Source organism: Culicoides brevitarsis, chromosome 2 (assembly GCF_036172545.1).
Source record: "Culicoides brevitarsis isolate CSIRO-B50_1 chromosome 2, AGI_CSIRO_Cbre_v1, whole genome shotgun sequence".
Lineage (NCBI taxonomy): Eukaryota > Metazoa > Arthropoda > Insecta > Diptera > Ceratopogonidae > Culicoides > Culicoides brevitarsis.
The window spans coordinates 17235023-17258395 of NC_087086.1; the positions used below are offsets into that span (position 1 = coordinate 17235023).

The window sequence follows — 23373 nt, forward strand, 5'->3', positions numbered from 1 at the left end:
GAGTGAATTTTGAGGGCGCCTACTTAGGATGACAGGTAAAAAGCTAAGACCCATTCCCCGGCGTTTACTGAGGAAGCTTACGATTCCACAGTAGGAAGTACAATTATCATCTCCATCTCCATAAATATTTTTGACTTAAAATTAAGAAAATTTAAAAGAAATTTTGTTACAAATTAATTGTTTTAATTAATAAAAAATTTAATTTATTTAATTTATTAAATTAATAAATTAGTTTATCAAAAGTATAAAAAATTATCTAAGAACAGACATAATTGGTCGTTCAAATGAAATCTCTTTAAAAAATAATTTACGATTGAATATGGATATTATTTTTTTTACAAAATTGAATATTTTTCTCTAAAAAATTTTGAGTTTTAATCTGATTTTGACAGAAATTTGATATTTTAAAATTTTAAAAATTGTAAAAAAATAAAACTAACGGACAGACACCCACCCAAGTCAATTTCCAATCAAAACGCGCCGCATAAAAAAATAACCGAAAGAGACATGACACAAAAGGTGAATACATGGAGAAATTTTGTAATAGCAATAACAGTAATAAGGAGATGCATGTCACGTCCATTTCTTTTCATTTCCATTATTATTTGTTATTACATGATTTTTGTAATAAATCGCATGCAACAGCAACAACAACAAAGAAATATCAACATAGTGACACATAAATAATAGAGAGACCGCGAATATGTATGACGAAAAAGGTAAATAACGAATTGAATTGAACTGTTTCACGTTTCTACGATGATAACGACACGAAATTATTACAAAACCGCAACAAAAAAACATTCAAAACGGAGAATTCGGATTAGAAAATATGATTAATTGTGGCAGATAAAGAGGGAAGGTGCGTTTGTTTTGACAATTTTTCGAAGGTAATTGCAAAATCGTCAACAAACACAACAAAAGTTTACGCAAAAAATGGGTAGGACCAGCCAATTACTGAAAAATGTATAACAATAAAAATACCAGGCGTCTACTTTGAAGAACGCAACTTTAAAACGAGCTTCAGGCAATGTTGAGCAATCGTGTTAATGGCTTCATCATTCATATCTCGCGTTCGGTTGACGTTAGCTCAATTCGTGAGAAATCATAAATTATCTCTTTTACTTTTTTTTTCTTCTTTTCTTTGTTTTCGTGAATATTAAATGTCTTAAAAACCCATTTGAACCTTCGAAATGACGCATTATTTACATAAATTCATGAATATTTAATGGATTTCTTAATTAATTAGCACGAAAGTCGCTTATCTGCCGGTCTGCTACGGTTTTAATTAGGTGATCAATATTGGTTGGTTGGTGAAAGATCGCGTAAAAAGTGAAATTAAATGAATGATAATCTGTTACCTTTTCTTTTTTCACACAAACTTTCCGATTTTTATCAAATTTTGTCATTAAAGAAGCGATAAAAGCGCATTTTTCGAGAATTATGTGACAAAAAGCGAAAGATTCTGACTCGAAAACGGCTGAAAACGACATTTTGTGGAGCAAAATGCACTTTTACTATTTAAATCTCGTGTCACGAAACGAGTTTAGCAGTTTTTTGAAAGAAATTTCATATCATTTTAATCCGTTGTGTATTTATGAGGCTGAAAAAAGTGTCTCACACACATTTAATTATGATAAAATTTTCACTTTATTTTTTTACACTATAAAATTTTACATTAATTCACATTTAAATTATCGCTAGAGTACTTTTCCATGGGGCATGAAATTTATCTTGAGCGGCCGATGCCATCGATTTGTGATTGCAAGTTGTGGATAACTTCTTGAGGGACGTGATCTCCCAAAATTGAGACCAAATCGACACGTTGTCCTCCGGGAATGTTTTCATAGGCTCCCAATTCGACGCCTTCTTGGACCTTTATTTAATTTTTTTAAGATTAAAATTCGTTCATTGAACTCGAAGCGGGGTAAAAGTGACTTACGTTTTGGATTTGGGCTCCAGCGGGGATCAATTGTTGGCTTTGGGCTTGTTTGATGGCTTCGTTGGTGAATTGGGCTCCATCTTTTTGGGGAAAAGCATGGATGTAGGCAACCAAGGCGACCAAGACAATCAAGTATTTCATGATGATCGGGAGATTTTGAGCTAGTTTGTCCTTTCCTCGTGAATAGTTATAAACAACAAAGCGACAACCGGCATCAAAGTACGCTTTTATACGGACTGCAAGACTGGAGAGTCGTTACCCCTACCTGCGAAAGTTTATTTTGTGCGCGCGAGACGCAACACTATACGAAAACGAGCGACGTAGATGTATGCTAAAGTGCACTTTAAAACGAAAATTGAGACTGAACCGAAAGCAAGAGACGACGCGATGTTAGATTTTATGCTGATATATGCTAAAATTTTAACGAAAGTGGAGAAATTTTGATTGCTCGGATAAATTTCCGGTCCGCTTGGACTGAATTTCAAAGACAAAGCATGAGAATGAAACGCAACTCGATTCCTCATTAAAGTTGTTGTTTGAAAAAATAAATATTTTTGATAAATTTTGATGATCTAGACATAACTTATCGAAGTAACACACGACTCGATGTTTTTTTTATTATATTATATATTTTTTATATTGAGTGTCTTGACCGAAACCGAAGTAAAGTCGCGTTTCCGATGCATTTTCTGCTAAGGATTGCAAATTTTTATCGCAATGACTGTAAAATGAGCCAAAAAATTACCGTCATTGTCTGTTAGAACGGTGTCTGGTGCAGACTTACTACTCAATTTCATTCAAAATCTGTCAAGTATTACATAAAGTGCCATAGAATGTTCGGATTTAAATTTTTTCTTACCTTACTTCTTCTTGGAAAGTCAACATTTGGCAGTAAGTTAAGGTTTTTTAATAAAATTTTTAATTTTTATCATTTTAAATTCATTTTAGACCCGATCTTGATAGAAATCAGTGACGAAGGATCTGGATACGGTTCAGGCGATGCCAAATTAGAATTTGGAGAAGGTAGCGGCGAAGGAAGTGGTGAAATTTTAGATGTTTTGGGTGAAAATAAGACCTCGTTACTGTCAGCGGATCAAAAATTCGTTCAATTAGTGCAACAAAATTACTCAGATAATAATTTATTGATGAAAATCGATGAAGATGCATTTGTAGCTGTTAGTCAAAAGTTAAACGAAAGTGAATTATCGAGTGATTTTGATGAAAAATTAACAGATTTTAAGACTGTAACACAAAAAATTGAACAATATGTGAACCGAAATGGAGAAAAAGCTGCTAAAAAATCTAAAGAACACAATTTATCAACAATTTTTGGTGAAAATTACATTACTACAGAACCCACAGAACAAGAAATCGATCAACTTTTAAATCAAAATGAAATCCAAGACGACTCTCTGAACGAAATCGATGTCCAAGACACAAATTTGAATGAAATTGAAACAAGTCTCAACATTTATTCAGAAGAAATGGATCACACAACGATCAATCCTTTCATCGTTGATCATTTAACGCCGTTCAACGTTCTTTCTTCCAACGATACATTACCTTCAGAAGCTTTCCACACAATTTATTACGAAAAAGACACCGCTGAAGACAAAATTCATGACGTCATATTCCACTCATCTACTAAAAAATCGAAATCAAAGGACAAAGCCGCACGCAAAGCAGGAAAAAAAGAAGCGAAAAAATCAAAAAAGGCTAAAAAACGTAACAAGAAAGTACAAAATTTGGAAACAACCATCGATCCATTTGCAAGTGCTGAGGAGTTAACATCTCCTTCTCCTAAAAATAATCCACTGGAATACGGGTTTGAGGTTGTCGACTATAAATTTGACGTTGACGAGGTTTTAAAAGAGGAAAACGAAAAGTTGAACGAAATAACTGACGAATTTTAAGTAAATTAAAGCATTGATTCCTTAAAGCTAGATCAAAAAACCAAAATTATTCTCTAAATATTCATAATTTTTATTTTGTTTCTTCTTTTTTATTATATTATATATTTATAGTATAACACATTTTATATCTTTTTATATTTTTAAATATTTTGATCTTTATAATATTAATTAATAATATTTTTTGTGGTTGTCACATAATTTAATGTATATCAATATTTTATTATTTGTTCTAAAATAAATGACTAAATAATGATTAAAATTGATTAATAATATGATTGAAACAATTCACTGAGTAAAAATTTTATTTTTTTTATTTTATTTTTTTTAGCCAAAAATACTGTCTTTGATAAATTTTTGATAATTTTTAAAACTCAGTGATAAATAATTAATACATAAAAGCATAACTTGAAGAATTTTGGTTGTCTAAAAAATGATATGGGTCTCACAAGAAAGAAAGAAAGAAAACGAAAGAACTTTAAAATTATTTAAATGCTTCCGGAATGTTTTCGTTTATCTTCTTTCTTTATTTTTAATAAAATTTTATCGATTTTGTCTTTTTAAGACATTTTTTTAGAAAAATTATTTTTTTTAATTCAATATAATTTTTAATAATTTCTTTTAATATTTAATAATAATTAATACAATTCGAGTGAAAAAAAATTTCAAATATTTTTTTGGTATATTGTTACAAGAAATTACTTCATAAGGCGTTGCTTAGACAAGTAATCGTATCATTTGTAGAAATACTGAGCTGAGCAGCATTTTTATTTATTTAGGAAAAAGCTCTTGTAGATTATTATTTTATATTGTTATTTATTTTTTTTTGTATGAAGTATGAGATTGAGATAGCAAAACACGAGGGAATCAATCTGCAAAAATTTTCTGAGGTGTGCGGTATTTAATATCAGTTCTATTGGTTTTAACAATTCTATGTCTAAAAAACGTGAAGAGGCATTTTACTTTGTATTTTATGGTAGTTTGTAATATTATTTATATTTTTTTATTCGAAAGATGCAGTCTGTAGTTATTTTTATTTCTCTTATCCTTAGTAATTGAACGTATATCGTTTGTATTTTTCTTCAATAAATTATTTTCGAGGGTAATAGAGTTCCAAAAATTCAAATTTTGTTCGGAACTTGTAACAATAATAAATTAATTTATTTTTATATAACAAAAAAAAAACTTTCCTTAAAAATATTTTGGATATGAAAAAAATATTTCAAAGAAAGATAAAATAAAAATTTAGAAACGCTGTTTAAATAAAATCGTACTTTGGACCTCAGGAGAACGGATTGCTGCGACGTTTGAGGGATCCGAATTTCTTTTCCGCTTCCGCCAGCATTTTCTCGTTCCGTACAACCTCAAATGGCGCCGGAGCATTTGCTTGTCGTGCCGCTATCATCTCCTGATCCGACGGAAAGTCCTCGAAGCTCATGTTACTGAACCCCGTAATTGTGGATGGATGCTGATGATTGTTCAGCGATTGGTAGGCATCTTGTGCCAAATCGACGCCCGTCATTTTAATCGGTTTTCCGGATGATTTCGAAGACGAAACTTTCTTGTATCCCGTGCCAACTTTCACTTTTTGCGCCAATTTTGCCGAAAGTGCACTATGATGTCCTTCCTCTTTGTATTTTTTCTCCTTGTGTTTCGTGTCTTTGTGTTTTTTGTCTTTGCGCGACTTTTTGCCGCCACTGAGATCGTCAATGTCTTCGGGATTTGTCTCGTCATCCGAGTCATCCAAGGGCTCGTCATCGTAAAAGCTGATAAACTCGTTGTCGGCAATCGGTAACATTTTGTCCGGTTGTTGTTGCAAGGTGTCAATTTGATTGTAATTGATGTATTTTGCGTGTGGCGCCTCGAAATTTGTGTTTGGAAAGTCTGCGGGCTTGCGATCTATCACGATCGCTTGATTGACAGTCACCATAGGTTCTTTTTTGCCTTGCACCTCAGTCGTTATGGGACGAAAGGGCTCCGAACCGAACAAATCTTGCACTTGACTGTGTTGCAAAGGCGCGTCGTGTGAAATTAATGTGCGCGAGACAGGAGCTGGTGCAGGAACTTTATTCGTTGTCACATAAAAAGACGGTTGTTGTTGTTGTTGCTGCTGCTGTTGTGATGTTTCTTTCGGTGATTCCATGCTAAAATAATCTGGCGTCGGTTTTTTGGGTGTTGACGTGACAAATTGCGACGTCGATCCCTCATCAGTTTCGAAATTCAGCAAATTCGAGTCCTCGGGAATTGTAACGGCTGTCGGGCGATATTTGATTTTTTCACGTTGTCGACTGCGTTTCGGTAGAACTGTCGGCATCTTAAAGGGAGCTAATGCAAAAACATCCAACGCATCATCGTCACTGCTATCACGACTGGAATCTGAATCGCCATTTGTCTCGCGTTTCGGTTTGCCATCCGTATTTTCGCTCGAATCGTAGTCCAGTTCGTCATCCAGCAACAAAGGCTTGTCGCCGTGAATCAAATCCTCTTCGGCAGATTGCTGCGAGTCGATTATCGTGTTTGTGCTGTCCGACATGCGATCGCGTTTCTTCATGCGAACTTTTGTAACGACGCGACTCACGTCATCTTCGTGCGTCGTAACACTCTCACATTCCGCGTGATATGCACTCGAACCGCAAGTTTTGATGCTTTCGCTGATGCAATCGTCCATTTTGCTCGGTTGACGTTTGAGCGTTCCGCCACGTCCTTCATCCAAATCGTCTTCGGCGAACTCGTCAGCTTTCAAATCACTCGCTGATCCAATCGAGTCGTCACTGTCGGAGTTTTGTCGTTGTTGTTGCGATGGATTTACCGTTTCTGTTGTCGTTTCATTTTTGGACTTTTTCGAAGTTTTCTTCTCTTGCGTCTCTTCTTTGTGCGTCGCAGTTGCCCCGGATCCATGATGCGGATGTCGAAGTCGCAATTTCTTCACCGTTGGCAACTTAATTTGTGTCTTATCGACTTTGTGATAAACAGCCGAGATTTTTTCCGGAATATTGTTCGAGACAATTTGCTTGAAGATTGTTCGGGTATTTGTCACGTCAGACGGATAGAATTCCGAGTCCGAGTCATCTGACGTTATATCGTTGCCAGAATGCAATTTCTCGTATTTATTTCGATCCTCGAGAGGCATCCGGATGAAATTCGGCGAACTTGTTAGCTTGATCTCACCTGTTTCGCCGGCAGCTTTTTGCGATGTGACGCCGAGAGAGTCGGGAATTAGGGAGGTGACATCTTCCGAATTGTCGCTCGTGCCAAGCAAATTCTTACTTTCGGGCGAGAGAATCCACAAATCCGAGGAATTTTGGAAACGGATGCCTTTGACGGTTGCTACAGATGAAATTGATGCGCGTGGCGTATTGTTAACGGTAGAGCTGCCACGTCCTTGTCCCGATGACGCAGATGAGGCACCAGCTGAAATCACACAGAAGAGATGCTTTTATGCAATTAGATGATTTTTTAACAACACATTGCTTTAAATTAATAATTTTTGTTTTTCAACTTTCACTAAAATTTAATAACTACGAGAATTTGCTTTTAAAAAGTAAGTTAGTAGAGTTAGTAAAGTACCCGAAGTGCCTTTCAAAAGGTCCTAAAAAAATACAGAAACGTGCGTTTTGTTAGAAATTGTTAGAAACCGACGCATTTTCGGGAAAAAAGCGATGAAGCCAGAGTCTAGAAATAATAAAAATTAAAAACATGCAAAAAATAAACTAAAAAGTGTAAGAAAAGTCACAAAAAACCAAACACACGCGTAAAAAAAAATTTTTTTTAGAAAAAAATTACTTCCTGTGAAAAGCTCAAAAGTTGTTTGAAACACATTTTTGTACTTTTTCATAAATCAGACAACAGATGTGCCTTGCTCATAGCTTTATTTCTTCAATATTTTGTTTTAATTTATTTATTTCTTGATCGAATAAACGAACGAAGGTTTTTTTATAGGAAACCCTAAGTAGTTAAATTTGTGGGCGTTCGTCTATAATTTTTTGTTTCTATATTTTTTTTTGTATATTTTTATTTCTTTTTGCATTATTGAAATATATATATAGTAATCTCTTTGCTTAGTGTAATATTTTTTTTTGTTCATATTTATATATTTTTTAAAATAATTTTGCATTTCTTTGTTCTCTTTTTTAATAGTAGGTACCTGTCATGTTATTTATTTTTTTTTTTATTTATTTTGTTCTTTTTGAAAGTATTGCACTTTAAGAAGTGGGTTGGTTAAATAAAATTTTAAATTTTTATTAATATCTGTGATGGATTAATTTCTAGCTACCTAATCTATTGGGTGACCTTTCAAACGAAATTCATGAAGAAAGTGCACGTTACCAAAGAAATAATTCAAGTTTGATATTTTTTTATAAAAAAAAATATTTAATTTTAAAAAATTTTTATTTAAATTTATTTAAATTCAAATTTAATTTTTTTTTCATCATTTTTTTTTATTTATTTTTAATAATATAATAAATTTTATATTGACGAATAAAAATTGGAAATAAAAAAATATAATTAATTAAAATAATTATTTTAAATTTTATTTTAATTAATAATTCAATTAAATTATTATTTAAAAAATTTAAATTAAAATAATTATTTAATTAACTGATGAATAAATTTTTTTATAAATTTAAATTTATTAATTTTTGTTTTTTGAAAAAAAAAATAATTTTGTTCATTAAATTTTAGTGACTTTTTATATTCGTTTTTTATATTGAATAAAAAAAATTATACAAGATTTTAATCACATCAAAATCCGAAAGTTGAAATATTTCTTTGGTAATCTGACGTGCTTTTAAATCTTTTTTCTGTGATGTGTGCACAACAATTTTTAATTAAATTTTAATAAATTCTTCAAACAACCGTCTTTTTGGCCAATATTTGATATAATTTTTTTAATAACTTTTTTTTTGCATTACAACACGACGACACAAACATTAAAGTAAGCTCCTTGAAATTACTTGAAATCAACAAATAAACCAAAATGATATGACATGATTACATGATAACTTGTAATGTGACTAGATATGGAACGTGATCACGAATTATAAATGAAAGAATCGGAGAAAAAGGTCTCTTTGACAAGGAAGAACCTAGCGTGAAGTCATTCATTGAGACAAATTGAATTGTCACTCATTTCATTTGTTATTTATGTGTCAAGAGCAGTTTCTCATTAAAAATGAATAAAATGCATCAAATGTAACGACGACGACTAATGGCGTCAATACGATAAATTTATCATTCAGAAAGTGGGTAGATACATGTTTTTTGTGTGTAACTGACTCCCTTGAGTGATGTTGATAAAACATGAATGTTTGGCATGATCATGAACAAAAGCGTGTCAATTATTTGTGACATTAATTTGTTTGGTTGGAAGGAAGAGGAGGAATTAAAAGGAACTACTAATACGGTTTTTTTACACAATTTCCCAAATACTATCTAAATACGGTTATAATCTTTCACTTTATACTCTTTCAATTTCTGAATTGTTATTTAGAAGCTAATGTTATACTTTTTTTTTTTTGAATATAATGTCTACGAGGCCCGAAAGACTTTTTTTTGGTTTTTAATAATAGGGCAAGACAAGAAGAGATGAAAGAGAAGATAAAGGAGATAAAATATGGAATTATGCTTTACCTCCGGCTTTCTTGTTGGAAATTTTCTGCGCTGCAGATGCGGGCAAACTGAACGGAGCTGCACCAAAGGGATCTGTATCGTCGAGCACGATATTTTGGACTTGCGGGAGTTGAGTAACGGGAGCAACAGCTGCAACAGTTTGCGAAACGGGCTTCTCTGGAGGTGTTTTTAGTGATTTGTCACCTATTAAATTTGAATTTTAGTAAAAATTTTATAATTTTTCATACAAATTCTTACTTGTTTGTGATCCTTCTTGACGAATCTTATCGAATTCAGCACCAAATAAGACGTCTTCGTCGAATGGGGGATCCTCAAAGGGGTTCCATTTTCTGCCCGGAGGCTTTTCTGCAGTAATTTCGTTATTGTTGTTGTTGCTGCCATTGTTGGTTGCTGCTGCATTTGTGTGTGTAATGACTTCGGAGCTAACGGATGATGCCATTTGGGGCGCCGATCCAGGCGGAAATGCGGAAGGTGTTGTATTGTCTAAATTTCGGACAGTGTTCTCCGAACGATCATACGGGGCGAGAAATTGATTTGTTTCCGTTGCATATGTCCTGAAAAAAAAATTACATTTTTAGGTCAATATAATAATATAAAATGTTTTTGATTTAATTTTTTGAAAAATTCTTAGGAGGCATATTTAATATCAAATATATGAAATTTTAGAAATCATTTAGGTAAATTATTGGTAAAATTTTAACCAAAATTCTTTTAAAAAGTATAAAAATTTAAATTTCATTTTTTTAATAAATTTTATAATTTTTCATGAAACTTATGAACTGACTTAAAATATTTTCGATCGAAAATTATCCAAATTTAAACATTTTTGATGCCAAAAATTAGAAATTTTTCCTGAAAATTTCTCAAAAAATGAAATTTAAGGAAATTTAAATATTTTCAACTATTGTAACTTATGAAAAATTTACTTACTTATTGAACGCTGATGTGTCACTCACATTCCTACGATGTCCTGCTGCTTTGGGAGCAACCAATAATTGTCCCCCGGAACCTGAAGAGGGCGATCCGAGGAGATCGTTTGCACTTGAACCCGTATTAATCAATTCCAAACTAGTTTTCTGGCTACTTGGACCACTCGTGACATTTCCCGTGACGGATGGCGTTCGTTCATCTCTAAACGGGTCCGGATAGTTGCTCTGAAAGAGATTGTCTAGCTTTTCGTTACTCGCGACAACTGCTTGTTGAACGACTGTCGCCGGCGTTGTCGGAAAATTATCTTCAAATTGGGCTTTGAAGGGCTCAACTTTCGCATCGGTAACTGTTGTCGACGAAGTTTGAGTTGTTGTTGCTTGATTTCCGGGAATTGGCGACGAAAGAATGTTACGAGGACTTGGCGATGGCGGAAGTCCCAGCGATAGATTGACAGCAGCTGTTGGTTTAGGTCGTGAACGTGGAGCAACACTTGTCCCGGATTGTTCGACGGCATGCGTTACGGGTTGTTTGGGCGTTTTGCTTGCACTGCCGGGCGGCGGACCAACAGCACGTTTCGTTTCGTGCTCAAATGGCGGTACGGGCAACGTTTCAATTGCCGGAGCTGCCAACTTGTGCAAATCTCTGACGGGATTTTCCTTGCCAGCGAGTTTGAAAGCGATTTCGCACACTTGAAAGATGTTGGGACGCTTCTCGGGATCCGGCTCCAACATGTAACGGATCAGCTGATGCATGCCCTTGGAATATTTGGAGTTGTCGGGTATCGAAAAGTTGCCACTTTGGATGGCGAGCGTCGATTCGCCGAATGGCAACGTGAAGAAGCACAACTTGTACAACAAACATCCGAGTGCCCAGATGTCGGCTTTCGTCGTAATTTTACGCCCCGCATACAAATCGACCATTTCGGGCGCGCGATAAGACAAAGTCGTGTACTTTTGGATCTCTTCCTCGACATGCGTGACGCCATGCACTTGCGGATCGAGAACTTTTCCCGTGGCAGAACCAAAATCACAGAGCACGTAGTTGCCCACGTCGTTTACGAGGATGTTCTCGACCTTTAGATCGCGATGCACAATGGGGGTCTGGCAGTGATGCAAGCGCGAAACTGCATCAGCAACATCACAGAAAATTTGGAGCACCTCTTCCTCGGTGAAGCCCGTCGTAAGACGCGCATTCATCATACCGAGAATGTGATTCTTGCAATATGGCATCAGCAGAAGTACCTCGTACACGCCATTATTCTGCTGCGTTATACTGCTATCCACATATCCGATGATATTTTTGTGACCGCTCAAATTACTCTGCAATGACATGCAAATAATGAGAGACGAGAAAAGGGAAAGATTACGATTCTTATCGAGAAATTTGCATATCTCGTCGTCATCGTCATCGTCTAAATGTACTTACAGCAATTTGTATTTCTCGTTTGCAAATGTTAAGGTCATGCTCATTGTTGACATACATCCGTTTAAGGGCGTATCGAGTCCCATTGCTGGTTTTCACGAGAAAAACGATCGAAAAACCACCTGAAACAGAAAAAAATGGCTTAATTCCCATGAAGCACAGAAAACAATAATAAAAAGTAGAGCACGGCACGTAAAAAAATGAGATACACACATTGAGGTATGCACACACACAGAAAAATATCACACTTGACCATGAACACTTTTTTTTATTGTTATTGTAAATTTTTAGAATTATTGCTGTGATAAAAGCAACAACAACAACATACCTTCAGCTAGAATTTCCTCTACAGTGACACTCGTCTTCCCGACACTAAAGACCTTGCCAACAAAATTGTTCGTATCTTTTGTAAGTACTTGTTCATTTTTGGGCTCGATTTTCTTGAAGATTTTCTTCATCTTCGCCCGTTTTCACGTTTTTCGCGTCGACTTGTTCGCACGGGAAATCGAATTTTCTCTCTAATTACAATCTAATTTGCAATTTTCCCGTTTTTCTCTTCTTTTCTTCGTCGTCGTCGTTGTCGTCGACGTCGTTTTCAATGTAATTTTAATATGTAGAGTAACACAATACCCTACAGATTCTCACGTAGACGTACGTGAAAATTTCTTTTTTCCTTCGCACTTGCACGAATTTAGCGATCTCTGCCAAAAAAACACTTTTTCACCAAGAGCACAGCCGTATTTTGCATAATTTATCGCCTTTCAATTTCACAGACGCAGCAGAGATTTTCGACTAAAAACTAAAATAATTATTTCTTCATGGAGAGAAGATGTTTATTTTTTATGTATTGAGACTGACGTTTTGTAATTTGGCATTTCACTGTGTTCGCTCGTATAAAAGATGTATTTTGTTTTCAAGTATTTGTTTAATTTTTTTAAGATTTTTCATCATTTTTTTATTCAAAAAAATTTTATATTTTTTTTCATTATTTTTTTTATAGATTTTATTAATTTTTATTATAAATCGAACATAAATTTTTACAATTTTTTATATAAGAATTTAAATACAGATGATTATTTTAACAAAGTAACTTTTTTATTACAATTAATATTTTTTCTTTTTAATAAATTCGATTTTTTTTTAATTTTTATATATTTTTTTTTAATTTTATATTTGTTAAACATACAATTCAGCAAACTATATAATCATACAATATATGTTATTTTTTTTTTAAATAAATCTTGTAAAGTAAAGCCTATAATTTGGTATTGGATGATTTTTTAAAATTATTTTTTTCAAATTTCTTAAAAAAATATTTAATCGAAAATATTTTAATCGATTTAATTTATTTTTTCATGATTTTTTTTTAATTTATTATGTTTATGTATAATATTATGTATGATATATTATTAATGTTATTAATAAAATCATAAGGTAAAAACTTAAAAATATAAAATTTTATCCGTTTCAATTAAAATTTTATTGAAAAATTGACAAACTAATTAAATTACTAATTTTTAGTTTCAAAAGTAAAAATAATAAAATAATCATAAATTATAAATAACTTTCCAAAACAAAATATTTTCATAAATAAATATTTAAAAAACCGTAAAAAAGAAAAATATAATAAAATATTGCAAATAGATATTTATATTCTTAAACCAGAAGAAAGAAATTTTAATTTTTTTTAAATCAAATTTTATTTAAAAACTTCTCTTGCATTTCTTTAAAATCAACTTAAAAGCCATATCAAAGAACCGTAATAATTTCGACAACCGCCAAATACCTAAGTCCCAATCAAATTTTAAAGAGCACTGTCATCGAGCGTATTATAGAAAAATAGTACAGTGAAAAAATTTAGGGCGATTTTCCGCGTAAAGAAAATTTTGCGAAAAACTCTTCTTTTTGACCAACTAATGGCTTAAAAATTGTCTGGAAAATACGTCGCAGCAAAAGTATCAGCAATGGAGTCGGAGGCTTCGTCCTTGATGGAGATCCAATCCTTGGACTTGAATAATTTGTGTCGAGTTTGTGGATTGTTTAACAAAATTCTCATACAAATAACCAGTGAATTGCAGAAGAAAATTGAGTCTTATTTACCAATAAAGGTGAGTTTCCTTAATTTTGTTTAAGAGTTTTTATAGCAATTTATTTTGCATTTTTTGTAGGTATCCGAGACTGATATTTGCTCCAAGGTAAGTTTTCATCTTCTTCGTCTTACGAACATTATTTATCCAATATTTTTTTTCATTTTTCAGCTGTGCATACATTGTACGAATGCGTTATTGAATTGGGATGAAATCTACGAAAATTGCATCGAAACAGATCGAAAATTGAAGGAAATCATGACAATGTCCGCACTCGCTTCCAATGACAACAACAGCGAAGAGGAAGGAGACGAGGCAGCTGAATCTCAGGGCTCCGAGAAGGAATTAGAGATAGATTTGGGGATGTTGGATGAGCCGCCAGAAGAATTACGTTTGACGCCGAACAAGTTGCAGGAGAAAGAGAAGAATTTGTCTGCACAATTTGATGCATTAAAGAATTCGGTAGATGAGACACCGAAGAAAAAAGTTCAGAAACGTACGGAAGAAGATGTCGAAATGACAAAAGAAGTTGTTGTTGCCACAGATTCAAATCAAAACACACTAAAATGCAGTTATTGCACGACGGTGAACATAAAATCGCAACAAGACCTCAACGATCACTATCGCCAAGAGCATTTTGATGCCGTATTCCATTGCGAAATGTGCGATAACTACTTGGATCGCAACGATTTGATGACGCACATGATTTCGCATGCTTTGGAATCCGCAACAGACTCGCTAAAAGTCGCTGAACCCACCCAAACTACCTCAAAACAGCCAGAAAACAGTCAAGTAGTCAACACAAACGGTCATTCGAGTTCACTTCCGATGCCATCGCCATCGCAAATGCAAGTCAAAACATCAACAGCTCCAACCGCAGCATCTCCTCCCGCCAAACAACACGGCAAAGAAAACCAACTTTATTGCACCGTTTGCCAAAAGCACTTTAACACGCGCTCCGGCTTCGCGTATCACATCAACCAACATCACTCCAAAATCAAAAACTACTCGTGCAGCTTCTGCGACAAGAAATTCGGCATGAAACGCATTCTCGATAATCACATACGGAACATCCACAGCAGCGAAAAGACATTCCAGTGCATGAAGTGCTTCAAGTATTTCAAAACGGACGCCGCATTGTATAATCACGAGATTATCCACAAACAGTCGAATTACGGGTGCGATTTGTGCGACAAAAAGTTCCATTACAAGCACAATCTCGAGGTGCATCGACTTTTGCACTCGAACGACCGGAAATACAGCTGCAACCATTGCTCGAGTACCTTCAAGACACGCAACTACCTGGCCAAGCATCTCAAGGGGCACTTTAGTGAGACAAAGAGCTTCCTGTGCACGCATTGCGACTTCAAGACCACGCAAAAACGCTACTTGTCGGAACACGTCAAGCGAAAGCATTCCAATTCAGCCATAGCCGTTAAAAAGGAGTAAAAGGTTTTTCGTTGCCATTATTTTTTGCTTGGAGTAGACGTCTGGTAAATTATTCTTGCGTTTTGTCAGGATTCCAAAATTGAACAGGGAAATTAAACATTTAGACAACAAAAAAAAAATATCTTAACCAAAATTAGACTCATGTCTACTACTATACGTACAAATCAATTAATCAATATGAGCAAGTAGAATAGAAAAGTAAAGCTACATCATCATAAAATTAGTCAAATTTTTGTCTATTCTAAACATTTAGGAACCAACGCATTTATATTAGGAAATAAGTTAGAACTTCCAAAATGTTAATTTGTTAGCTAAATATTTAAAAAAAAAAACAAAATTGTATCTTAGGGTGAAACAATTGTCGAAAATGTTTTGAATTTCATAGACTTGAGGACATTAAGAAGGAAGGATAGCTAAAGATTTCTGAAAGTTAAGTGAAATAATTATTTATTTTTATAAAAAATTAATTAAACATTTTTAATTCAAAATTTGAGAAATTTAAAATTTAGACTGTAAATCTGATATTGGCAGAAGTTTTCTTATTTTTTGCAGGGTCTAAACCTAAACTAAAAATTAAAAATTAAATTCAAATTTAAGAATATTTAAAAAAAAAAATATATAAATAAAAAAAAAATAAGGGTAGAAAATATTGAAAGTCAAAGAAAACTGAGTCAACATTAAAAAAATTAAAAAAATAAAAAATTATTAATTAACTTAAAAATTAAAAGGTAATTTACGCTTTCTTATATCAACATTTTAGGTTAATTTAGTCAAAACTAAAAACTTAATTTTTACTAAAAATTCAGTTTTTCTTTTAAAATATCGTTAATGAATTTTCATTCTTGCCTTAGAGACTAACTTTTGGCGAAAAAAAAAATTTATAAAAAATAACTTTTTTTTTTGAAAAATTGAATTAAAATTTTTTAAAATAACTAAATTAGCTTTATCTTTTTGTCAATTGGTTAAAAATATTCTTAAATTTGAATTCGATTTAAATTTATCTAATTTTTATTAAACTCAAATTTTGTTTTGTCTAACTCTATAAATAATTTTTACATAAATAATTTGAATTAATTTTTTAAATTTTTAGATATTTATTCCCCTCATAGAAATATTTATAAAAAAATAGAAAAGACGATATTTAAAGCATTTTCGACAATAGTAACATCTTTATAAAAAAAGTCGTGTTAGATAAAAAAAGCCTTCTGTTTCCTTATAATTTATAAAATTGTTAGAAAATATGTTATAAGACGTTATTTAATCTTGTGTGATTGTCCTATATTACTATTATTATGCAAAAATGTTAAAAATCTATTAAAAATGTGTGTTGCGCATACCTTTTATTATTACATTTGAATCTCATATTTATTGTTTATGAATAAAATTTGACATTATTGTGAATATATTTGATTTTTATTTTGAGAAATAATCAAAAATCTCCATTTTGTGTCTTTTTATCAAAGAAAACCCGTTAATAATATATAGTTATTAATTTTTTTGGATAATGAATTCATTTAACTTAGTAATTATTTAATAATTTTACAAAAAAGAAAAAAATCAGACATTAATATGATGTTGATCACTAAGATCATCCCCACACTCGTTTATCACAAAGAAATGTTGCCCCGCATCTCGTAATTTCATTCGTCATTTTGTCCCCCCATGAGACTAGCTGCTGGCGGTTCCGTCAAACTATCGGAATAAACGCCATCATTCACCAACCGTTGTCGTTCCAAGTACATTGACACCCGCATATTCGTCACTTGATGATTGTTGATCAACTTTAGCAACGCAAACATCGACAATCCAACCCACGTTGCGAACGATCCCCATGCCCCAAACTGCGCTGTGCCCATTTCAATGTAAAATCCGTTCGTATTGATGTTCGTTATGTTCGTATTTGTGATATTTTGCCCATCAGCAGTGTCACACGAGGGAAAACGTTGCGTCATGTCGGAACACCAAACGATAAATCCGAGGGTAATCATGACGGCGGCGACAACAACAAGTGCACACAAGTTGATGGCGATAAAAACGTCCATGAAGAGCCCAAAAAAGGAACTTTCTACCTCGTTACGGATTATGAGGGACAAACGATAGATTTGTGTGAGACTCGTGATGCACAAAATGAAGCCGATGACAATGGGAAAGTTGCAATATGCTTTCGAAGCCCACGAAGCTTTGAACAATCCGTCGTCTTCCTGCCATTGACCGGTTGTAAAGAGCAAACAATGCCCGTCAAATTGCCGCAAATGCACGATCATGGGAATTGTGATGCATATCGAGAGGATGAAAGCAATTACGTGACCAGCAATTTGGCTGAGAGTGAGAACGTTTGTCAAGCCCATTCTACCGATGAATCATAGATGCAAAAATCTGCAAAGTGCAATTTTTTGTTTTTACATTTTTCCGATATATTTAACGAAAATTACCTGTATCTCCTGTAATATTTCTCTTTGGCGGGTAATTTTTTACACAAATAGGCTCTTAGATGCGTAAAAAATGCATCAATTTCATCAAATTTTGAGAAAAAAAGACAATTTTCATTGAATTTTGCGTTGCAATCAAAACAATAACAACATTTGACAGGTGCAGGGGCGTAATTAGATAAAAATTTTTAAAAAGGGCACAAAGAAAAAAAAATTATTTTTTGAGATTTTTCGGGCGTAAACAATGAAAAAATGTTATTTTTGAGTTCAAAATTCTAAAAATTTTCTTTAAAAATTAAAATTTTTGAAAAATAATTGCCCCTGAGACGCCCCCATTACGTTACGGGCCTGGAAAAATGTCAAAATTTGTATTTGTGTTAGTGAACTAATTTCGCGGTCTTTAAGCTTTTCATATTTTTCTGCTTTTTTCATGTAAATCAAGTGAATTTTTTGTGAAAAACTGTTTAAAAATCCAATTTAAGATGAGCAAGACTCCAAATAACAAAAATTTGAACAAATCAAACTCCAATACCTTGTTCAATTACTTCTCGAAATCTCCTTCCGTGTCCTCGCCCTCGTCGGTATCGAAAGTCGTCAAAAAGGAAGAAGCCAAATCTGAGCCAAAAGTTGATGGTAAGAAATTTTCAAGCCTTAATTGACTTTTTTTCTTATAAAATTTAATTTTTAGCTAAGCGCGTTTTGGAAAAAGATCCGGATTTTGTCCCGAACGACAACAAAGACGACGAAAGCAGCGAAGATGAGGTCTTAACAATTACCAAAAAGCGTCCTCGTGCATTGCCATCAGACGACGAGGATGATGAGGACTTGGAAAATGTTCGTCCCAACAAAAAAGAAACGCCTTTGAAGAAGGAAAAACCCGTAAAAACTGAATCTCTTGCGGAATTAACAAATTTTGAGTATGATAGTACAACCGATAAAGCCTCCCACGACATCGATCCCGATCATAATTCCGGTCCAGCAAAGAAAAAGCTCAAAAACTCCAAAGGAGATGCCGAAGCAGCAACCGAAACTGTCGAAAATATCATTTGGGAGCACGAGAAACAAGATTTCCTCAAGCCACAATTTATTAAAGACGCAAATAAACGTCGTCCTGATCATCCAGAATACGATCCGCGAACACTTTACGTGCCCGATTCGTATCTCAATAGCTTGACACCCGCAATGCGACAATGGTGGGAGTTGAAATCGCAAAATCGGGATTGCATCTTGTTCTTCAAGGTCGGAAAATTTTACGAATTGTACCACATGGATGCGAGTGTTGGTGTTCAAGAGCTCGGATTCACTTTCATGAAGGGAAATTTCGCTCACAGTGGATTCCCGGAACAAGCTTTTGACAAAATGGCAACGCAATTAGTGGATAAAGGGTACAAAGTGGCTCGTGTCGAACAAACAGAAACGCAAGATCAGATGGCAGAACGTATTAAGTCCATGAATCGTCCCACAAAATTCGATAAAGTCACGAGACGCGAAATTTGTCAAGTATCGGAGATGGGAACGCAAGTATTCACGCAACAAACAGCCTTGATTGACAAAGCAGAGCCTCGTTTGATCCTTGCTTTGAACGAAAAAGCCGACGGAAATGTCAGTCGTTATGGGATTTGCTTCCTTGACACTTCCATTTGCGATATTTACCTCAGCGAATTCGATGACGATCAACATTGCAGTCGATTATTGACACTTTTGGCGCATTACAACCCGGTTTTGGTACTTTATGAGAAGGGAGGCGTTTCTCCGAGAACTGCTGGGGTCATTCGTACTGTCCTGAGAAACTCCAAAAAGGAATTGCTCGCTAAAGATACGCAAATGCTGGGAGCTGAGAAGACCTTGAAACTCTTAAAGGAGAAATATTATGACTCGAGCACAGGAAAAGCCTTTCCAGACATCCTAAAATCGCTCCATAGTGACTCTGTGGGTCTCACACCAGCTAATGACTTTATTCTCACATTAAAAAGCTTCGGCGGGATGTTGTGGTACATGCAAAAATCGCTCATCGATCAACAAGTCATCGATAGTGCTCAATACATTTTCTACAATCCGCCGGATGTCGAAGCTGCAGCAGAAAATAAGCAACCGGAGAACAAAAATATGGTACTCGATGCCATTACATTGCAAAATTTACGAGTTTTTGGCGAGGAAATGTCGTTATATCGCACCATGGACTTTTGTTGCACGAAATTCGGAAAGCGATTGCTTCATGATTGGCTTTGTGTGCCAAGTAATTGCATCTCGGTCATCAAATCGCGTCAAGAAGCGGTCAAAGAATTGTTCGATAACAACTCGTTGTTGCAAGATATTCGATTGTTACTTGTGCGAATCCCGGATCTCGAACGACTTTTAGCTGTCTTGCATGGATTTGGAAATGCCAAACCAGGTCATCCCGATACGAGAGCTGTTTTGTATTGCCTCCAAGACTACAACAAGAAGAAAATTTCTGACTTTGTCACTACTTTGAATGGATTTGAGGCGATTTTCGAACTTCCTGAGATGTGCAAAGATGTTGAATCGCAAAAATTGAAAGATTTAACTCAATTTAAATCACAAGGCGGTGCTTTGCCCGATTTACAAAAATCCTTGCGTTACTTCAAAGATACCTTCAACTTTGAGGATGCCATGAAAACGGGATCTCTCGCTCCAAATCCGGGCGACGATGCCGAATTTGATGCAGTTGAACAGGAAATCGCTGATTTACACAAAGAAATGAAAGTTTATCTCAAGTCGCAAGAGAAATTTTTCGGATGTTCGTTAACCTATTTCGGTAGTGACAAGAAACGTTTCCAAATTGAAGTCCCCGAATCGTGTTCTAAGAAGGCAAATTCCGATTACGCGTTAGAATCACAACGCAAAGGCAAGCCAGCTTGCAAAAGATTTTATACGGAAGAAACACGTGACTTTTTGAAACGGATGCAACAGCTCGAGGAAAAGCGCAAACATGTCATGAGCGATTTTGCACGTCGTATTTTCGAAAAATTCTCCTTGGAGTACAAGAAATGGAAGGAAATCGTGCATTTAATGGCAGAATTGGATGTTTTGGCATCATTTGCGGAATACGCCAGAAACCAAGAAGTCATTTGCATGCCAGAAATCGTCGATAACGAGATTGTTTTGACGTTAGAAGAGAGTTACCATCCATCGATGAACGTAAATGGCAACTTTATCCCCAATGGAATTGTACTTGGAGGAGAAAAAGCTCCTTTGGCATTGTTAACGGGACCAAATATGGGCGGGTGAGTGAAATTTTTACCCAATTTTGCTTCAAAAACTCACTGACATTTATTTTTCTTTCAGTAAATCAACATTGATGCGACAAGTTGGACTGCTTGCCATAATGACACAAGTCGTAAGTGTTCTTTTCACACAAAAAACATCAAAAAATTTCATAAAATCCACTTCTAGGGTGCCTTAATTCCCGCACAATCCTGCAAAATGTCTCTTGTCGATCGAATTTTCACGCGATTGGGTGCCCAAGACGACATTATTGCCGGTCAAAGTACTTTCCTCGTTGAATTGAGTGAAGCTTCCGTCATTCTTAAGCACGCCACAGACAAAAGTCTCGTATTGCTCGATGAACTTGGTCGCGGAACGTCAACATACGATGGAAATGCCATTGCAGGAGCTGTTGTCAACTACCTTTCGAAGAAACATTGTCGTTGTTTGTTCTCCACGCATTATCACAACTTGGTCGATAACTTCCAGCATGATCCACGCGTTGCTTTGGGACACATGGCATGCATGGTTGAAAACGAAGACGACGAAGACGTTACACAGGAAACCGTTACGTTCCTCTACAAGTACATCGATGGTCCGGCTTCGAAGAGTTACGCTTTTGGAGCGGCAAAACTCGCTGGCATGCCATTAAGTATCATTCGACGAGCTCATGAGGTGAGATTTTTCTAAATTTATCTTGAATATTAAAATTTTACATGAAAAATTCTTTTGTAGCTCTCAAAATACGTAGAAAAAGTTGCCCTTCAACGAAAACTCAAAGCAAAAATCCTCGCAAAAGATGTCAACGGTATCTCGGAGTGCATCAAAAAATTACAAGCGTGCTCAGTTGCTGCATAAAATCACACTTTTTTGTTTAAGATGTTAATTTAAGCTGTAGAATTGCCGGTTGGAGCGACGTTATTGTACGATGAACCATCCTCTTTCAGTGTCAGTTGGAACAAAATGATCAAATAAGTTGTGCTGGCTCCCGCAATCTACCAAAAAAGTATACGAATTAGATGTTAAGTTTCAAAGAAGACAAATTACCGTAAATAAAAGTGTTCCATCGACGGAGAACATTCCATAAACTGTAAATTTCGGAAATACATGCACCATTTGTAACGCAAATTTGGACAATTGTTCCTTGGCTTCATGCGCTAAGTTGTCCTTGTACAGCATTTTTGCCACAGTTTTCGACACTTTTTTAGCCTAAAACGTAATTTTATAAAATTTTCCATAATTTTTTTTTTTTTTAGATTAAAATCTCACCGCATTAACGGTATGTTCGCATGCACAAACGATGCACAAAATATCCATGATACATCCAACAATCGAAATTGCCATGAAACAAATTAACGATTCCATCGCACTTGCACGAGCATCAGCTTCGGGCCCACTCGATGAAGCAATAATATTCCGAAAAATCAATATATAGTAAACGTTAAAGACGATACTGAGGAACGTATTAAAGGAAAAACACAAAATTTGCAACTGAAAATGCTGATTAATGAGTTGCGAAATTTCACACAAAAGCTGATAAACTTCCATGAGCTTCTTGATGACTTCGACTTGGGACAAAGCAACTTTGGTATTTTGAATTTCGTTGCTTTGGGCGACTTGTTTGGGCTTCGTTGGGGTCTCAATTGACGGAACCATCGATACAAAGCGCGAATGGTTCATTTCCATAAAAAGCGGATAAATTTTTCTCAAGTCCGACGATTTGCGATCCATGTTCGAAAAGTGTCACACAACTAATGGTAATGAAAAAATGCATTTATTGAGGTATCAAGTGCAACTTTTAATCAAGATTCATTTAAATTAATTGAAAAATTGATTTCCCACAAGAATCGACGTGAAAATGAAAGTTGTATGCAACTCGAATGACCTTTAACGTCATTTTATCGATCGGTGCAAACTTTGCACCCGCATCATTAATCATCACGTTCACCACTTTCTACGAAACGCTGAAAAAATGATTTATGTTATCATCTTTAACGAGACATCGACGACAATTTTTGTGTACGAATTGAGAACAAAACATGAAATTTTTGAGAGTCGACATTCTCAAATCCGAAATAGGTCAAAGAGTATCACAAAAAAAATGCTGATATGAAAACGAAAAATATTTCTCTTCTAATTGTGTATCAAAAAAAAATTTCATAGGCAAAGTACGGTTTTAGAGAATTTTACTTCCTCAGTCTTTCTTCTTGCGTTGGATTGAGAAGATGAGGTCAACTCGGGCATTCAACTTCGAAACATGACGAGTTGGCCTCCATTCGGTTTAGAAAATAATTCTACAAAAACCGCAACTGTGTGTAAGTTTTCCTTTTTAACGAAAATTTTAATGA

General features: G+C 34.6%; 7 protein-coding genes across 9 annotated transcripts; 3 read left to right on the top strand and 4 right to left on the bottom strand.

The window, feature by feature from the left end:
• Window positions 1-1651: 1651 nt before the first annotated feature.
• LOC134831875 (uncharacterized) lies at window positions 1652-2416 on the bottom strand. Its single transcript, XM_063845703.1, has 2 exons — window positions 1943-2416; window positions 1652-1876 (listed from the first exon to the last, which is right to left on the bottom strand). The coding sequence occupies exons 1-2, from the start codon at window positions 2081-2083 to the stop codon at window positions 1730-1732; spliced, it is 288 nt and encodes a 95-aa protein (XP_063701773.1). The 5' UTR covers window positions 2084-2416; the 3' UTR covers window positions 1652-1729.
• Window positions 2417-2707: 291 nt separating this feature from the next.
• LOC134831846 (uncharacterized) lies at window positions 2708-3968 on the top strand. The gene is made up of 2 exons (XM_063845668.1): window positions 2708-2833; window positions 2891-3968. The coding sequence occupies exons 1-2, from the start codon at window positions 2776-2778 to the stop codon at window positions 3853-3855; spliced, it is 1023 nt and encodes a 340-aa protein (XP_063701738.1). The 5' UTR covers window positions 2708-2775; the 3' UTR covers window positions 3856-3968.
• A 523-nt stretch (window positions 3969-4491) lies between these two features.
• Window positions 4492-12671, bottom strand: LOC134828621 (uncharacterized). Its single transcript, XM_063841603.1, has 6 exons — window positions 12164-12671; window positions 11839-11957; window positions 10414-11732; window positions 9721-10037; window positions 9484-9666; window positions 4492-7263 (listed from the first exon to the last, which is right to left on the bottom strand). The coding sequence occupies exons 1-6, from the start codon at window positions 12291-12293 to the stop codon at window positions 5135-5137; spliced, it is 4197 nt and encodes a 1398-aa protein (XP_063697673.1). The 5' UTR covers window positions 12294-12671; the 3' UTR covers window positions 4492-5134.
• Window positions 12672-13694: 1023 nt separating this feature from the next.
• Window positions 13695-16772, top strand: LOC134831742 (zinc finger protein 600-like). Of its 3 annotated transcripts, none has more exons than XM_063845550.1 (4): window positions 13695-13943; window positions 14004-14030; window positions 14094-15415; window positions 16554-16772. In XM_063845550.1, exons 1-3 carry the CDS (start codon window positions 13800-13802, stop codon window positions 15369-15371), a joined length of 1449 nt encoding a protein of 482 aa, XP_063701620.1. In that variant the 5' UTR covers window positions 13695-13799; the 3' UTR covers window positions 15372-15415; window positions 16554-16772. The 3 variants fall into 3 exon arrangements, with proteins under 3 accessions (XP_063701620.1, XP_063701621.1, XP_063701619.1); XM_063845551.1 differs by lacking the exon at window positions 16554-16772 and adding an exon at window positions 15625-15723; XM_063845549.1 differs by lacking the exon at window positions 16554-16772 and having other exon boundaries at window positions 14094-15702.
• On the bottom strand, window positions 16763-17942 carry LOC134831744 (transmembrane protein 179). The gene is made up of 2 exons (XM_063845552.1): window positions 17804-17942; window positions 16763-17747 (listed from the first exon to the last, which is right to left on the bottom strand). The coding sequence occupies exon 2, from the start codon at window positions 17717-17719 to the stop codon at window positions 17012-17014; it is 708 nt and encodes a 235-aa protein (XP_063701622.1). The 5' UTR covers window positions 17720-17747; window positions 17804-17942; the 3' UTR covers window positions 16763-17011.
• Window positions 17943-18241: 299 nt separating this feature from the next.
• Window positions 18242-22213, top strand: LOC134832030 (probable DNA mismatch repair protein Msh6). The gene is made up of 5 exons (XM_063845917.1): window positions 18242-18433; window positions 18489-21045; window positions 21107-21158; window positions 21215-21700; window positions 21761-22213. Exons 1-5 carry the CDS (start codon window positions 18283-18285, stop codon window positions 21881-21883), a joined length of 3369 nt encoding a protein of 1122 aa, XP_063701987.1. The 5' UTR covers window positions 18242-18282; the 3' UTR covers window positions 21884-22213.
• Window positions 21913-22756, bottom strand: LOC134828622 (putative gustatory receptor 28b). Its single transcript, XM_063841604.1, has 3 exons — window positions 22295-22756; window positions 22073-22234; window positions 21913-22020 (listed from the first exon to the last, which is right to left on the bottom strand). The coding sequence occupies exons 1-3, from the start codon at window positions 22754-22756 to the stop codon at window positions 21913-21915; spliced, it is 732 nt and encodes a 243-aa protein (XP_063697674.1).
• Window positions 22757-23373: the final 617 nt, after the last annotated feature.

What these genes read in the sequence shown, in the direction of transcription:
- LOC134831875 (XM_063845703.1), bottom strand. Translation starts at nt 2,083, where the DNA reads ATGAAATACTTGATTGTCTTGGTCGCCTTGGTTGCCTACATCCATGCT. An exon ending in CTGGAGCCCAAATCCAAAAC is followed by an intron (nt 1,877 to 1,942) that starts GTAAGTCACTTT and finishes AATTAAATAAAG; the next exon opens with GTCCAAGAAGGCGTCGAATT.
- LOC134831846 (XM_063845668.1), top strand. Translation starts at nt 2,776, where the DNA reads ATGTTCGGATTTAAATTTTTTCTTACCTTACTTCTTCTTGGAAAGTCA. An exon ending in TGGAAAGTCAACATTTGGCA is followed by an intron (nt 2,834 to 2,890) that starts GTAAGTTAAGGT and finishes AATTCATTTTAG; the next exon opens with ACCCGATCTTGATAGAAATC.
- LOC134828621 (XM_063841603.1), bottom strand. Translation starts at nt 12,293, where the DNA reads ATGAAGAAAATCTTCAAGAAAATCGAGCCCAAAAATGAACAAGTACTT. An exon ending in AGAGGAAATTCTAGCTGAAG is followed by an intron (nt 11,958 to 12,163) that starts GTATGTTGTTGT and finishes TTTCTGTTTCAG; the next exon opens with GTGGTTTTTCGATCGTTTTT. An exon ending in TTCCAACAAGAAAGCCGGAG is followed by an intron (nt 7,264 to 9,483) that starts GTAAAGCATAAT and finishes GTGTGATTTCAG; the next exon opens with CTGGTGCCTCATCTGCGTCA.
- LOC134831742 (XM_063845550.1), top strand. Translation starts at nt 13,800, where the DNA reads ATGGAGTCGGAGGCTTCGTCCTTGATGGAGATCCAATCCTTGGACTTG. An exon ending in AGTCTTATTTACCAATAAAG is followed by an intron (nt 13,944 to 14,003) that starts GTGAGTTTCCTT and finishes CATTTTTTGTAG; the next exon opens with GTATCCGAGACTGATATTTG. An exon ending in AGACTGATATTTGCTCCAAG is followed by an intron (nt 14,031 to 14,093) that starts GTAAGTTTTCAT and finishes TTCATTTTTCAG; the next exon opens with CTGTGCATACATTGTACGAA.
- LOC134831744 (XM_063845552.1), bottom strand. Translation starts at nt 17,719, where the DNA reads ATGGGCTTGACAAACGTTCTCACTCTCAGCCAAATTGCTGGTCACGTA.
- LOC134832030 (XM_063845917.1), top strand. Translation starts at nt 18,283, where the DNA reads ATGAGCAAGACTCCAAATAACAAAAATTTGAACAAATCAAACTCCAAT. An exon ending in ATCTGAGCCAAAAGTTGATG is followed by an intron (nt 18,434 to 18,488) that starts GTAAGAAATTTT and finishes TTTAATTTTTAG; the next exon opens with CTAAGCGCGTTTTGGAAAAA. An exon ending in ACGGGACCAAATATGGGCGG is followed by an intron (nt 21,046 to 21,106) that starts GTGAGTGAAATT and finishes TTTTTCTTTCAG; the next exon opens with TAAATCAACATTGATGCGAC.
- LOC134828622 (XM_063841604.1), bottom strand. Translation starts at nt 22,756, where the DNA reads ATGGATCGCAAATCGTCGGACTTGAGAAAAATTTATCCGCTTTTTATG. An exon ending in GCGAACATACCGTTAATGCG is followed by an intron (nt 22,235 to 22,294) that starts GTGAGATTTTAA and finishes ATTACGTTTTAG; the next exon opens with GCTAAAAAAGTGTCGAAAAC. An exon ending in ATGGAACACTTTTATTTACG is followed by an intron (nt 22,021 to 22,072) that starts GTAATTTGTCTT and finishes CTTTTTTGGTAG; the next exon opens with ATTGCGGGAGCCAGCACAAC.